At 37.7% G+C, this 17,339-nt stretch overlaps 1 protein-coding gene across 1 annotated transcript in view; it reads right to left on the minus strand.

Annotated features, from left to right (window-relative positions):
• Nucleotides 1-11,444, minus strand: part of RFX6 (regulatory factor X6) — a 54,684-nt gene extending 43,240 nt beyond the window's left edge. Inside the window, exons 1-4 of the mRNA XM_072748025.1 lie at nt 11,202-11,444; nt 10,806-11,110; nt 7,921-8,044; nt 6,149-6,210 (exon numbers count right to left, since the gene is read on the minus strand). Coding sequence (XP_072604126.1) covers nt 6,149-6,210; nt 7,921-8,044; nt 10,806-11,110; nt 11,202-11,444 — 734 coding nt within the window. The remainder of the gene's footprint in view (nt 1-6,148; nt 6,211-7,920; nt 8,045-10,805; nt 11,111-11,201) is intronic.
• Between the last annotated feature and the right edge of the window lie 5,895 nt (nt 11,445-17,339).

Here is a 17,339-nt window from a genome sequence, read left to right on the forward strand (position 1 = left end):
TAAACCTCATAAAACTAGGGAGAGTAATTTCATGCAAAGTATACATGGATTTTTCATCTCAGTCTCATCACTTTACAACATTATTTTATTGTTAATATATTCTCCTAAAATGAATCTTGCTAGGAAATATTTGCCAGGAATATTCTAATATAACAAAGACATATGGTTGGTGCATGTTAAACAAAAAGTAAGGTCTGTATAAGTGTGCAATAACTATTTTAATTTATATACCATTATCCAATGCCTGTTCTGTGGGTACTCTGAATAAAGATTCCCAATCATTTCACAGTTCTTTCTCCCAAATGACTCTTATCCATTTTTATTTAAAAAGATATGTGAAAAGTGCCTAAAAATCCTGGCTATGACTAGCTAATTTCTTTAAGAAAATGTTTGCATAATACAGGGACCTTTGTGACTATCGAACAAATTGTGTTCATTCATTAGTGTCAACTGTCCTTAGCCTTATATCAAATAACAGATACATTTACATTTTAGCAATAAAGATTTATTAATTAGTTTTTAGGTCCACATTTTAAAGTGAATGTGTTATAAAATATAAAAGATTTTTAAAGGACAAATGAAATCATTGTTGCTCTTACTATTAAAATATTTGCATTGTGTCTAATACTTTTCTTCACTTGCTGATAAATTTCTACTTGCCCTAGTTCTTCTTTTCTAGTTCAATCATTATATAGAATTCCTGAAACATATGTTTCCACTGAGTTAGTAGCCCTGATGTTAGTTTACACTACACAAATGATCACTGATAAGGAAATGATGGGATTAAGCTGTTCAGGGACTTGCAATAACTTACTACGATAAGGGCAGCTGCCGTATCAGTTTTATTAACCCACTAAATCACTACTAATAAATAAGATAATAGCTTTTGTCCATCATGTCTGAAAACCAAGATTCAACTGATCAAAGTCTACAAGAAATTAAAATGTAACTTCTAATTAAACAGTCTACCGTGTACATGAAATCTGCTTGGTGGTCTTCACTGTGTTCCCCCCCTCTTCTTCTGAGCTCTTCTGAGCAATGGTGGGATAGAGGCTCTTTTTCTTCATCATTGTCTTCCTAGGGCCTCATCAGCACCAGGACACTCAATGAAATGCTTATTAAATAAATGAATATTAATAGTGGAAGTTTTTTTTTATAGCATATACCCTATCCTACTATTTGCACTTAAAAACTCTTTAGCACCTTGCTTTGTACACTGATAAAAATATGAATGGATTGATTATTAATATAATCCATTTGTAACATGAAATAGGCAAAAATTTCTTTTCATTGGATGCTCTTTTGTGCTTCCACGATTTTGTTTCACTGTTACTTTTTCAAAATCCAAATTTAAAAATACTACACAGGAAAAAAAAATCAGGTGTATATTTTGGTATCAGCAGTATACCAATACCAAAGAAAAGACAACAAAAAACTCAAAAGCCAAGTCAGTCTTTATATTGGTATTAAGAATGTGGCATTGGGGCTTCTTGGCAGCAGGGGGATGGTGACAGGGAAGGGACAGAGAGCTGAGCTGCTAAGGCCCCTGCAAACTGACTGGCTTTGTCCCCCAAACACACTCAGGTTAGACGTCCTAGGGCAAGGCTTTCTGACCCCCAGTGTTAAGTTTTAAAGACCTTTTCAGTAACCAGCAGCAGCAATGGCTTCTATGGTAAAACATCAGACCTGCCACTGGAAACAATTTATTCAATTTTTAGTTGTTTCTAATTTTGACAGTGCATGATATTGGTGATATTGGCTAATCTATGAGTCTCCCTAGTGATTCTGTCTGTTTGGATTTTATGTTGTTTTTAATGTATGTTTTATGTATTTTATCTCTTTCTTTTGGTCGAATTAATTTTTGCCTTATTTTATTTATTGCCTTTCATTCTTATGAGGGAAAGAAGTAGCACCTGTACAAAGATGAGTAGTGAGGACTGATCATTTTAATATCCAGTTACGTCAGACCTTAGAGAAACAAAACCTGGAAATAGACACAAAATTCACTCCCAGTTTGCAGATCCTACTAATCAATCACCTCTTTATCACAAAGATCAATGTTTCTCCAACTTTCGGATTTTGTGCAGGGAGTAAAACTTGAAGGGTAACATTGTTCCATGAATCCTAAAGGCATCTAAAGACAGTTTTAGAAACAGTGGTGCTATCTTCTACCCAGAATACAGAAGAATCTTTTGAGTTAATCATGTCCTAAAATAAATTCTGTCTGTAAGACTCAAATGAAACAATGGACATACTCAAAATTCTATGACATTTTGACAAAAATTGAGAGCTTATGTTTTTAAATAACCATCATTAAGCAGTTATATAATGTTTATACATTTTAATATATGATCCACAGAAGTCAAAATAAAGTAATACTAAGCTTATTTATATTTTGGAAATAATTCAATAAATATTTAGTGATAGTATGTTTAAGGCACTAGAATAAACTACCTCAATAAAATAAGTTTTGCAAAATTAATGGTAAAATTCGGAGAAATTATAAATTTCTCTTTCTCCAAAATATGCTTACTTCTTCATTTATATTTCTGTGTTTCACCAATTGTTCATATTTCTATAAACATAAAAATATTTTCCTAAGATCTAAATTTTTGAAATACTAAATAGCCATTAGAAATGATGATCGTGAAGATAACACACCAACATAGAGAAATGTTTAGGACAAAAATTAAAGGCAGAAAGCATAATTACATTTGTGCCACAAATTTCATTTACATAAAAACATAAATATCTCTAAATATAAAATAACTTAAAATACCTTACGATTGAGGCCTCAGAAAATATTAGCTCTTTGAAGAATCTATTAATAAGTTTTTAAAACAGAGTAGGCAACAGACAAAATATATACCTCAAAAAAATCAAAAGTTCAATTACTTTTTGATTACAACTACAATAATCATTTTGTTGATATGACTGATATCAAAAAAAGTAGGATTTACTAGTTGACAAAGCACAAACTTTAGAGTCAGATAAACTTTGATTTAAATGCCAACATTGTTATTTTATAGCACATGTGTAGCTTTGGGCAAGTCAGTAATCTCTGAACTGCAGTCTCCTCACTTGTAAAACACAGCAGTTCCAATCTTGTATTGTCATTGTAAGGACTTGAGAGTGTGTGGTTGTGTGTGTGTGTGTATGTGTATGTGTGTGTGTGCATGTACAGTGCTCAATAATGACTTTTAATTGCATTGCTGATTTTTGGATGCATTGAGAGATTAATTTCATATTATTAAGGACAGTCAGGTTGAAAGCATATTCATTTATCCATCCATTCCTATATTTCATCTCAATTTTCACAACAAACCTGTGAAACACATACCATGTACCCTCTACTGATGAAAAACTGAACAATTCAACTGGTATCACACAGTAACTATATATGATATGGGATTAAAGCTGTCCAACCCTAACCTGCCTGTTCCTAACTCTAGGCAACTTTTGGACATAAATAAAGACCGGAAAACTCTCTAAGAATAATGACATCAAAGCATTGCCAATTGCAAGATACACAAACTCTACATCTTGCCATATCCCTCTACATACTTACTTTACCTACAGAAAAATATTTTCCCCATGATATCAAAATGCCAAAAATATAACAGGCAAGTTATAAAAAAACAAATGGCATATCTGGAAGGTAAAAAAAAAAAATATTAATGCTTCACTCTTGGGCATATCTGCTCTTAGATACCAAACAAATTGCCTGAAGTTACCACATGTTGTTACATAAACCTAAACATTGGAGCCTCTCAGTGTCACAATGGACAGGGTTAATGATTTATCCCTAATCCTAAAGTCTCCTTCTAGGATTAATTGACTTTCTCTGCAGCCTGCCTGCCTTCCCTCTTGCAGATCCTGTGAAGAGGATTTCTCTGCATTGCTTTGCCTCTTTTTTCTACTATCTATCTACTTCAAACACTATCTGATCTTTCCTCCACCTACACAATTCAGTAGGAATCAAAACTCAGTAGAAATCAGCCAGGTAAACTGATTCATCAACTTTGACAAACAAGTCCTGACTTGGTTAGAAGGAAAGGGCCAATTTAGTTATTTTCAATCTGGCATTTTATTCCTCTTTCTCAGACCACAGGCTGTTAACATTAATAAAGAGCAATTAAATAAACTTTAATTGATAATTGATTATGTAGCCAACAGAAAGGATATGAAAATGAATGAAACAAAGTCTCTATCCTCAAAATACTATCTTTTGAGGGGAAGAAATAAGCTAATTTCACATTAAGATAGGTACCAATGAACTGCTGGGAGGGTACAAAGAAAGAGCCTACAAGAAATCAAAAGGTAAGTAAAAATTCAAAAGAGGGAGCTCATCAGACAGTCTTTTCAATGGATAAGCTTTCAACATACTTGTAGGGGAGAGGGCATCTTCCATGGAGGAAGACAGCATAGACAAACAAATGGCATTTGAGGGTGAAGCACAGGGTACTGGGCATTAATGTGGTGGGAACATAGGCTACTCGCTAAGGGAGAAGTAGATAAGGTAGGCAAATGGATGGCACTAAGTCTTAATGAGCCTTGAATGTCAAAGTGAAAAATTTGTCATGAGCTGCTGAAAGTTTCTGAACATGACAGAGATATGATTGAACTAAAACTTTAGAAGGTCAGTTTGGAAAAATTGTATTGAATGGACTGCAAAGACAGAGGCAGGGCCGTATTATAAAAATGAGAATGGAGAGAGACCAATTCAAGAGAATTCATAAGGGAAGATTTATTTTTTTCTGGCAAGTGACTAAGGCTGGGCTATCCACTAGGGTAGCTCCCAGTCACATGTGAGTACTGCCCACTTGAAATGTGACTAACCTGAATTGAGATGCACGATGGGTCTCAAATACACCCTGGATCTCACACACTTACTAGGGGAAAAAAGGATGTAAAATATCTCAATAATTTTAATTTTGATTTTATGGTGAAATGACAATGCCTTGGATATACTGGATTAAATAAAACATTAAAAGCAAAAAACATCTGTCCCTTTTTACTTTTTTAATGTGGCTACTAGAAGTTTTTGTATTGAATGTGTGGCTGCATTATATTTCATTGGGCAATGCTGAACTAGATGTTAGGACAGAAGACGCCACTGGAGGAGCTAGCCAACAAATGATAGAAGAGGGAGGAAGACCTGGCAGCGCTGCCACAGAGAACCCACAGGAGAAATTTTACACGTTGATTTATCTTAAGAGGGCACTGTCAGCAGGTTCACACGCTAGGCAGGTGCCAAGGAACATGAGTAACAGGAAAAATAAGCTATGGAGTTTTTGTCCAGGTAAAGAAATGGGCTGGGACACACAGGCCTGTGAAGAATGGTAAGGGAAGTGAGCAGAGCTACTCTTTCCAGGAACAGCAACGAGATGCAAAATAACAGAGCAATTGTGGATAGTACAGCGGGTTTGGAATAATCTTATTTTTATCAACATGAAAGAGTCCTGGATATGTTTGTAGGCAGAAGGAAAGGAAAAACCGGAAACACAGCAGACAGATGAATGAATGAATGAATGAATGAATGAATGAATGAATGAATGAGAAACTGTAAGTGGGGTTCCTACAGAGATTGCCACAAGAGAAAAGAAAATGTAAAGTTATCAAGAGAGAGAACTTACTTTATGTTTATATTTACATTAAGAGGTGACCAAAGAAGTCATTTGTGCAGATCGTTTGTCTTGAAGGGAAAAGAAGAGGATATGAAGAAATTATCATCTGCGACACTCAGAGGAAGAGCCTGATCCACACTTCAACTCCTGGCTTCAGCCTTACCTCTGAGAGTGCTGTGGGTTCCATCTGGCCACTTACTTAACCATAAACACCTCCCCTTTAGGACACTGGTGCCTTCGGTAGTGGCTTTAAGATTATGAAAAATGATTCACTTAAATCATTTTATCAGAAAAAATAACATATTGTGATTTTTCAGTAGAAATTTTGCTTTTTAAACATTATTCTAAAAGCCACTTTTTTTTTCTTTCTAGTTCTTACAGTTGGTAAAAATCTGCTTCATCAAGAAGAGAATACCTGATTCCATTCACTGATAAAGATAATCCTTATTTTACATGTGTCAATCCTCAGGTACAGGGTATCACATGTACAGATCTGACACATGCTCATCAGTGGGTCTTACTTTGAATGGCCTCTTGTTCCGAGTCGCCGAGTTGTCAAGAGGGGAAATTTCTGGCGAATTGTCTAAAAAGAAAGTCAATTAATTTAGTTTTTAGGAAGTGTGTGGTTCTATTGCAAGCAACTTGCAACTAGTTAATTGGAGAAAGTAAATGTTAAACTTTGAGTAAATATTTAGTCTGGATGAAGTAATATCATACATATTACTATATTGATAAGCAATAATTCATCAGCAGAGGCAAGAAGATGCTTTTTTGATGAGATTATCCTACTGCTCTTGTCTCAACTTCCAAAGTGGATCATACTGGTATCTGCTTTTGCTTAATGTTATGACCAAAGTAATTATTATCTTACTCATGTACTTAAAGGAAAAATTTGAGTACCTTTATAGTAATTTTATGCAGAGGTTTGCCACAATTAAATATCCATCTCCAACCATGAGAGAACACATGAAACATTCTCTATCTTACCAGATCTCCACAGCAGTGTTTTAAATTTTTTTCTATATTCCTTTCTCTACAGTTTACTAAAAATTAGCATGTGATTAAAGAACGAAATCTTTTCTACATGAAACAGGAAAGTGTATGATCTCCTAAGGGCTCCATGGCAAACTTCTTGCATATGTTAACTTCTGGGGGACTGGTTCTGTAGTTTTAACCAGATTCTCAGAATCTGAGAAATCTGAGTCTGCTCCATGACTCTCCAAACAGTTAAGATTACTGCCATCAGGGGGACTTATTAAACAGCAGTGCTAAAATGAATGTTAAAATTTGTCTTACACAATTTCCTCATTTTAGGGAATGAGTGAACTGAATTTTGAAATGGTTAAGTGCTTTTCAGAAGGTCTCACAACAAATTAGTCACTGGCTAGGCCAGAACCTATATCATGAGATTACCAGTACCCTATCACACTGACTCCCTATCTGCCTATCTCCCATAGGCAGATAGGTTCTCAAAATAAATTTATAAATTATTTATTTTCAAAAACTGAGAAGCCAGACTATAGTATTCATTATTTTCTGGACAATGAGTCCCTCTACAGGTTAGAATTTGGATTTCAGTTTACATGAGAGGCAATGTTTGAGACTTAAGCTTCCTATAGTTTTTCTAGGCTATTGTAGGTTCTTAGCAGAGCATGAGAAGAATCACAAAGAACAAGGCTTTCCCAAGAGATTGTTTTCTGATTCTCCAAATAAGATTAACAGACATAAATATAGTAATGCCAAGTCTATAGATTCCCATCCTAACCATACGGGTTGGGCAGAAAGGAATGTTTTTAAATAAGCAATATTTAACCAATCCTCTTGCAACATCTTTGAGTTTGGGGTGTAAACATACTCAGAGTGAAACAGAGAATCATCAGGGAACTATTTATGAAATGAAGTACAAATCTATTAAAAACCATATGGTTGGACTAGCTAAACAATAACCACAATCACCCACAAGACACTTGTCACGTCTACTTAATTTTGCTTCTCAATACAGGTCATACCATGCTCTTTAATATATTTTTCTTTGAACTTTCTTTAATATTACATTAAATCTTCCGATAGCCAGGGTCCCAATGTTCAAAACACAAAGTAGCTCAAGGTAAAAACCTATAGTAGGTAAAATCAAAATAAAACATAGAGTACACCCGTAAGAAATTTCATTTATGCTTATGAAACAAATTTCTCAATATTCTATAAGAAAACTTGCTCAGATGAATGTGTTTCCGCACCGCCTACCTGACATGACTTTAGTTGTAAAGTAGTATAGCCAATATATGTCATCTACCTTTCCAAAGGTGGCTGCACAGGCTGGCTCCAATTTCTCTTTCCTGCAGAAATCTAAATAGTGTGCATAAAGGATGCACCGTGGTAAGCAGACTCCTTCACATACGATGTAATTCTCTTCAAGCCTATAAAAAGGGGGGGACAAAAAATTGGGTCAAACCTTTTCTTTATTTCTCCTTTCCTTTTCTCTTTCACATTGGCTTAATGATTGTCTTTGAATACGGACTCTTGCATCAATGAGTTCATGAGTAGACATGAGTAAATTTTTTTTATTCTGGATATTATTAAGTCAGATCACAAGAACTAAGGCTAGAAGAGCAATGAACACCTGTTAGTGCAGTTAAAATACCATGGCTAACATAAAACCACTCCTGCCTGGTCTATATCCCAAAAAACAGGTCTTAAGCTTATGGAAATCCTCACAATTCATTATGGTTTTCCCTGTGAAGTACAAACCATGAATGGTGAAATTGAAGATGATGTTTTTTTAAAAGCATATTCTCAACCCTAAATGACTACAGGTTTCAAGCCAGCAAATGCCTACAACCTCCAACTTTCATTCATAAACTAGTTCTGAATCCTAAATGGTTAGGGAAGCATGATGATGCATTTATTGGCAAAATACCTAAGAGTAAACTCACTTCACTTAAGTCTGAAATGGTACTGGTCTATTTCTACTCCTATGCTTTTTGCTATATTCAGTACTATAACTACCTAAAATATACCATACACTTGAAACATAATGTACATCTCTAGAGACGTTTACAAATATAACATATATAAATTCAACTGTTGTAAATATAATCATGTAAATTTTGAAAATTTAGACATAATTCTATTTACTTTGAATGTCTACAATTGCAATTAAACACAATTTATATACATGCAATATTATTTAAGTGTTACAAATATCTGAACAGCAATCAAGAGCTCAGAACTTATAGATTGCATTTCCAGTTTTTCTAACAATTCAGTAGGTGATTTTGACTAAAATTTATGTATACCCTCTTTGTAAGTATAGTTAAATTATAATTTTACTGTATAGGAACAATGCAATATACAGTATGCATTCAGATTAAGATTGAGTGCAACTATCCAAGATCTCTGATTTAACATATTTCCAAGATACAGAAGATAAAAGCTTAAAGTAATGTTCATCAGATATAAAGCATTAGCTGTCCATTTTTCTATGAAGAAGGAAAAAAAAAAGAACCAAAACCCAGTAAGATTTGCATCTATTAAACCAAGCACCTAGATGACAGTTAAAGTTACTCAGCCAGATTTTTCACTTCAATTTTCAGCTCTAATTTTTAACATCCCCAATAATCTACAAACCCTAAGTGAAAATTCTCAAAATTCAAATATCTCACTTCATTTTTAAAAAACTATATGTAAGACTCCTTTTTAGGAAAGGGTATGGAAAATTCAAACAAAATTAAAGTATTTTATCATTTCAAAAAATATGAAATTCACTAAGAAAACATTCAACTATTTAAAATCATTTTAACGGCATACATAAAATGTCAACGGTTCACCTGCTGTTTTGATGTTGTTGTAGCCATGTCATTATCTTCAAAATACTAAATAATCTGAGCCATGACTACAATGCTAATTAGGGATATGATTTATTTTCTTTAATTACAGTGCAATCATATTTATGAAATAAAAAACAAGTTTGTTTCCATTCACTTAATTTGAAATGAAAAACTGGAAGTGATCATTCAACAGCTCTCCATAACTTCTGCCCCAATTACCTGATAAAATAGTTGTATCCGAAGTATTCCAGATAATTAACTCAAATATTTACTACTCCAGTGTATTTTTAACCAGTAAGTGTGACATCAACTTCAATAGTTAAGCCATAACTTTAGAATAATATTTGGTTTATATTTCAAATATTTGAAAAGGTTTAAGAATATAATCACAAAAATCCAGTATATGCAAATTATAACTCAATTGAAAATAAAATTTAACAGGTTTTTTGGTTAGTTTTTTAGATATTATTTTTCTTATTGTATTTTTCTAAGATTTTGATCATACTTTACATGTAAACATACAACTGATCAGTAAATAGACCTCTCAAATTATTTGCTTGTTATTTGTAATTTGGGAGGAAATTTATATTCCTATTTCTTCACACTATGTGGGGAAGCTTAGAGTTTTTACTTAGATCCCTCTTCCTTCTGGATAATATTACAAAATACTCTCTATATGTAGAGATCCTACTGATAAACTTGGTTTTAAAAGATTTTCCACAAAATTCAGTTCATGATATTTCCCTATAATAAATCATATATGACAGGTGCCATAAAAATAGTTGAACATTTATTTAAGTTAATAGTAATCTTTTAACCTATTTTTCGATGTCTTCTAGTTCAAACCTATTTCACCTAATGACCAATGCACAATTGTTAACTTGCCCTCATATGGATAAAGGCAATATTAAGATTCTTCCTCCTTCTAAGTTATTTTAAAGAATCAAGTTCTATAAACACACCCCTACTGAATAACAAATATGTTAAGGACCAAATTGACTGTATGTTAAGCAAAAAAAAAAAAAAAGTCATTAAAAAACATTCATTATTGCTGACATTTGACAAAATTATAGCTTGGGACAATAAAGAACAAAGTGATGGGGTTTTGTACTGCAGATCGTTTTTCATCGATACCGGGATATGTCTCTATACCAAATTTTCAGTGAAAAAAAGAAAGGATAAATTTCCTATTGGTATTTTAAACTTCCCCCCAAAAAGTTTCAAGGAGGAGCAAATGGAGAAAAAGCAGATTCTGAAGGTTTTTTTTTTGTTTTTTGTTTTTTGTTTTTTGTTTTTTTTAGGATACTGACTTTTGAAACTCAACAGGTGCTGACTCCTGCGGGGGTCTTACCACTGCAGGGTGAGCTGGGTCTGCTTCTTTTTATCCTTCATCATCTGCGTGATGGTTTTCTTCTGAGACAGGTGTAGATCGGCTGCTTTGGCTTTGCCGTCCTGATCCTCCGCATCCTCTTCTTCAGAGGAAAAGTTACCATTGCTCACATGCATTTCTGCTCGCGCGTTGCAAGGACGATAAAGAAAAATCAGAATGTAAAATCCAGTCGAGTGCCCCGGCGTGTGACGGGGTGGCCTGGGCGGGGGAGGGGGAGGCAGGGGCGGTCGAGAGGAGCACGACGCAACACCTCTTGGAGTTAATTCCTAGTGGACAAACACTTTTCCTGGGGAAAATGCCAAGACCTGGGCTGCACGCTCTAGGTAAACGCGACGTTTGCGGGGCGCTTCCTTTCACTGCGGATGCGCTGCTTGGAATCGCGGCCGCGCACTCACCTGCCTTCACTCCCACGGGCGGCTCGGCCTCCTGCGCCGCGCCCCGCGGCCGCCCGGCCGCCGCCAGGTACCCCGTGGCCTCGGGGTGGACCAGCAGGCCCCTGCCCAGGAGCTGCGCGCAGCTCGCGCCCCGGGCCTCGGGCGACGCCTGGGGCGACGGCTGCGCCTGCAGGAGGGCGGCCTCCAGCTCCGGGACCTTGGCCATCGTCCGCGCCGCGGGACACCTGCGCACCCGCCGCTCGCGGAGCGCCGAGCCCGGGGCGCGGAGCCCGGGGCGGGGCGGGGCGGGGCTGGGGCCCGGCGGGGGCGGGGGCGGGGGCGGGGGCGGAGGGGGCGGACCCGGGGCCCGGCCGCCTCCTGCCCCCGTCGGGGGGCCCAGCCGAGGCTCGACTCGGACCTCGCGCCGCGCCCCCCCCCCCGGGGTCCCATCCCCGCGCCCCGCCCCCTCCTCCCTTTCTCGCGTCCTGCGCGGGCCCCGGGGACTCCTGCACACCCAGAGCTCCCCGAAAGGTGCGAGAAAACCGCAGGGTCCCGCCCGAGGGCTGTGACACCGACGCCGGGTCTGTGGATGCTCGGATCCCTCGGAGGGGGTGGTGGGGGCTCTCCCCAGACACCTGCGGACAGGCCGCCCTGCTCCGGGGGTGCCCAGGGCCTCGCCTCTTTCCTGGAACCAGCCTCGCAGCGTGGAGGAGACGACCCACTAGCTCCCTGCAGCACCTTGTGACTTAAAAAGCGCCCGTGACAGCCCCTCAACTAGTGTACCCAGGGGTGGGGCAACGGACCTCTGTGAGATGCCAAATGCCAGATGAAATCGCGTATTTCATTTCCAATCCCAAATGGCAAGACAGTCCTGTGGGGTGTGTGGGGGGGGGGGGGGATGATATCCTGTGCTCTTTTTTTTTTTTTTAAGAGTTTATTTATTTATTCATGAGAGACACAGACAGAGAGAGAGGCAGAGACACAGGCAGAGGGAGAAGCAGGCTCCATGCAGGGAGCCCGACGTGGGACTGGATCCCGGGTCTCCAGGATCACGCCCTGGGTCAAAGGCGGCGCTAAACCACTGAGCCACCCGGGCTGCCCTACCCTGTGCTTTTTTTAAGAAGGAGAAATAAGTCGAGAGTTGGTGCGTGTGCTGCCTCAATGCCACATATTCTTTCATTCCTCCTATCTTCTGTTCTTTTGACAAATAAGCCCTGTATGCTTACCGTATGCCCAGTGCTTCCCGCCCCACCTCCAAAAAACAAAACAAAACAAAAAAAAAAAAAAACAAAAACAAAAAAAAAAAAAAAAAGCAAGGAATCTGCTCTGGTTCACATTGCTTCACCAGGACCAACAACCTGCCATCTTCTTGTGGAGCATTAGAAAGAGAAATCACCCCTGAGCTTGAATTTAACATCAAACTACATTGCATCAAAATGTAACTTAGAAAAAAGAAAATGAGACTCAAGGTGGTGGATGACTGAAGGGTGAATTATAGGGAACAATAATACAATCTAAGAGCCTGCTTACCCTGCTTAAGCAGCCAAGATTATAGTAGTTGAACCTTTCCCTGTTTTTAGCACCGGCTTATTGGGAAAACATCACTTTGCTGTTGTAGGTGTCCTCCCTACCTGGTACCTCCTGCAGCTGGGCCCAGGCTGGGGCCACCCAGACATCCAGGCCCCCAAAGGCAGAGGCTATTACCCCCCCATCCCAGGGAGAACTCTATCAGTCTACTCCACCCAGTCCCCCAAAAGCCCTAGAACTTTCTCAATCCATGGAGCTTACTTAGGTCTACAAGTTTAGAATGTTCTCTTTTATAGAGACGCTCAGACTCATTTTGTAAAAGTTCTAGTGATTAACTATGTGTACACATAAAGACTCTTATTTATATCACATAATCAGAAAAATATTCAGGAAAATTATTGGGAATTCTTTCTGAATTTCTAAAAATACTATGCACTTGCTCTCTAGGCTAAGTGTGTGTGTGTGTAAGTCATACAGACACTAAATGAATATCTGGCAATTATCCAGTTGAATTGATCAATGGAAACACAAACCAAGCTCATTTAATGCCCTTAGTGAATTTTTTGCCTTAATTTTAAGTAAACCATCTGTCTAACAAAATAACGTTTAAGTTCTTTGTGATTCTAGTCAGAAATATACATTAAATAGACCTCTAAACAAGTAAAGAAATTGAATCGGTAATCAAAAACTTCCACATAAAAAAGCTAGGACAAAAATGAGTTATACCAAATGTTAAAAAATAATTAATGCCAGTTCTTCTCAAAAGGATAAGATCAAGTGAAAACAGTGCTGAAAGTGGGGGAGGGAAGCTGTCAAGATCCTAAATCTTTATTTGTTATCATTAAGTTGAACTCATAAGACCAATTTTTTTAAAGATTTTATTTATTTACTTGAGAGAGAGAGAGAAAGAGATCACAAGCAAGGAGGAAAGGTAGAGGGAGAGACAGACTCCCCGCTGAGCAGGGAACCCAATGTGGGACTCAGTCCTAGGACCCTGAAATCATGACCTGAGCCATAGGCAGATAGGCTGAGCCAGCCAGGTGCCCTGAGATCAAAGTTTTAAAGATATAATAATGATAAACAAGTCATAAGATCCTAAGCAGGATAAGATATAAATATGGAGAAAGATCTCTTAGTGATTCTTAACATTTTTGTTTTTTAAATTCCCTTTAATAAATTGATGTAAGCATAAACTCACTCTCAAAGGGGGGAAACATAGCCCATGAATACACTCACATATATACATTCAAAATTTTGCATGCAATTTGACAGATCTCAAGTTAAAAAAAAATCTCAGGAAGTGTATTCAGTCTTGAGAAAAGGGCATAATGACACCTGAAGCAAGATATTCTTGGAAGTTCCCAGTGGCAGTGTCTTTGTGACTGGAGGCATACAGGAAAAGGGAAAGAAAAAGAATTTGGAGTCACACACATTTGTGCTCATTCTCTGTGTGACTTAGCCTTTGTTTCCTTCTCTGTAAGTTTTCTGAGTACCCTTTTCCCAGCTTCCAACTCCTTGTGTGTTCACTCACCAGCTCCACCGCTGCCACTGAGAGCAGGGACTGCCCTTGGTTACCGGAACCACCATTGCCCACCATCAGAGAGAGCCCAAGAGCCCCAGTGTCCGTATACTCCTTGGGGATCCCTTAGCCAACGACTGATAATTAGGAAGAATAAAAGCCTACTTCTTTGATCTCATGGTAGATAAATCAGAGTTGCAATTTACAACTCAGAGCTCCTTGTGGAATTGGGTGGAAGCATCCTTGGCTGGACAATCCCTGAAATGCCATCTTGCTTGGTTTCTTCCCCTTTGCTGTCCTGCTACATGTCCTCTCTCACTTGTTTCTTCTGGAAACATTTTCTTAAGAATCGCTTTTGTAGATGACTACTTCACTCAAGTTCTGCTGACAGGCATCGCATTCTAGGGCTTATGTAAGAATTGAATGGAATATTATAAACACAAAACTAATACAGTGCCTAGAACAGTAAGCTCTCAATAAAAGGTATGTAATATTCTATTCTGAAACTTTAGATCTCTTTTAGTGCTCATAGATAAGGAGAGAAGTTTTTTTCTCTTTCATTGCAAAATGATTCTGAAAAATATCTTTCTCCTTACTTAGACTATTCCTGGGCTTAGTACAATCTGCAGTAATCATATACTATGAAACTTTCTTCTGTAAAAACACATGTCTCAGGGCACCTGAGTGGCTCAGTCATTAAGTGTCTGTCTTCACCTCAGCTCATGATCCTGGGGTCCTGGGATGGAGCCCCATGTCAGGCTCCCTGCTCAGTGAGGAGCCTGCTTCTCCCTCTCCTTCTGCCCCTCCCCCTGTTTGTGCTTGCTTTCTCTCTCTGTCAAATAAATAAGTAAAATCTTTAAAAAAGTAAGAAGGAAAGAAAGAAGAAAGAAAGAAAGAAAAGAAAGAAAGAAAGAAAGAAAGAAAGAAAGAAAGAAAGGAAGGAAGGAAGGAAGGAAGGAAGGAAGAAAGAAAGAAAGAAAGAAAGAAAGAAAGAAAGAAAGAAAGAAAAACACATATCTCCTCTAATTTTTTTCTTTTCACCAAGATTACTTTTAAAATATAGAAAGTACCTCTTATTCTGCTGTCATGTCATAAATTTCATGCTTTCAAACAAAAGTAAGGATAGTTATGAACTAACCCAAAGAGCCTGAAACTACATGAAGCAAATACTGATTTTGACAAAGGCACCAAGACCCTTCAGTGAAGAAAGAATAAACTTTACAACAGATTTCGCTGAAGCAGCTAGATAACCACATGCAAGAGAAACCCTTTTCCACATGAATTTGAAGCTCTCCTTTGTGCAACATACAAAAATTAACACAAAACAGATCAAAGACTTACATATAAGAGCTAAAAATGTACAATGCTTAGAATAAAACCTAGGTATGCATTTCATTGCCCTGGATTAAGCAAATATTTCTCTAACATGATACCAAAGGCATAGGCAACAAATGAAAAAAAATAGACAAATTGAACTCCATTAAAACGTGTGCATCGAAGGACACTATCAAGAAAGTGAAAAGACAACATACAGAATGGCAGAGTATTTGAAAATCATCTATGTAATAAGAGTCTAGTGCCCAGAATATATAAAGAGTTCTTACAATTCAATAATCCAAAGATAATAGCCCAATTTAAAAATGGGCAAAAGAGTTGAATAGACACTTCTCGAAAGATGATAGACAAACAGCCAATAAGCACAGGAAGAGATGCTCAATATCATTTGCAGTAGAGAAATGCAAATCAAACCCACAGTGAGATCGCACCTCACTCCCACTAGGATTAGAATAGCTATAATTTTTTTAAGAAAGAAAATAAATGTTGGTGTAGGTGCGGAGAGAAGGGACTCCTCCTCATGCACTGCTGGTGGGAATGTGAACTTGGTGCAGCCACTGGGGAAAAGAGTTTGGCAGTTCCTCAAAAAGTTAAAAAGGGTTACCGTATGACCCAGCCATTCCACTCCTAGGTTTATACTCAAGAGAATTGAAAACATATATTGACACAAAAGCTTGTATGCAAATGTTTGTAGAAGGGTTATGCATCAGAGTCAAAGTAGATACAACCCCAATGCCCACTAACTGTGGAGCAGATACGACACAATTTGACATATCCATAAAAAGGAATATCATTCAGCCATAAAAATTAATGAAGCCCTGAGATATGCTATAATGTGGATGGAGCTTGAAAATATCATGCTATGTGAATGAAGCCAAATATCAATGACCACATATTGGTTGATTCCATTTATATGAAATGTCCAGAATAAGCAAATCCATAGAGACAGAAAGTAGGTCAATGATTTCCGGAGGCTAAAGGGAGAGGGTAATGGGGAGTGACTGCTTAATGAGTATGGAGTTTCTGTTTTGGGTAATGAGAATGTTCTGGAATGAGTGGTGATGGTTGCATAACACTGTGATTATGCTAACAACCACTGAAGCATACACTTCAAAATGGGCAAAATGGTGAATTTTATGTCAATAAAGAAAAATTTTTTTACATAAGCAAAGTCAGGTTATAAAGAAACTACTTAAGAATCTGCTACATTCTTACCAGATAAAAATCACTACTTTGGACAAACTTCACAGATTTATTCTTAAACTATGAGCCATTACTTTTGTTATTGTCCTGTAAATTTCAACCAATTATATCTTGATTCCTTCTCCAAGCCTCATCTCTTCCTCTTTCAAACTTGGTTGTGCCATGTTAGTTTAATTTTCTCTTCCTTTCTCTGTTATGTATTGATTGCATTTAGGATGAGAAAGAAATAGTTGGAAATGGGGAATGAAGAGAAGAGACAGGAAGGGTTAAGAAATGATTACAAAGACTGAGGGAGTCAGTAAAATAAAAAGGGAAAGACGAAAGTCATCCAGTTGGTTAGAAGTTAGGAGACAGAGCTGATAGCTCCAATCTCTGGGCAGAACCGCTTTTTCCATAACTGCAGATCAATGTAAAAGGTAAATTAACTTGGAGAAAATCCAGGAAAGGGGTTTTCAAGGCAGCTACAGCCAGATTACATCTGGGCAGTGTTTGGGGCCAGGAAAGGGAGTGTTCAGCTGGAAATGCAGTGAGTGGCAG

The sequence above is a fragment of the Vulpes vulpes genome, chromosome 1 (genome assembly GCF_048418805.1).
Source record: "Vulpes vulpes isolate BD-2025 chromosome 1, VulVul3, whole genome shotgun sequence".
NCBI lineage: Eukaryota > Metazoa > Chordata > Mammalia > Carnivora > Canidae > Vulpes > Vulpes vulpes.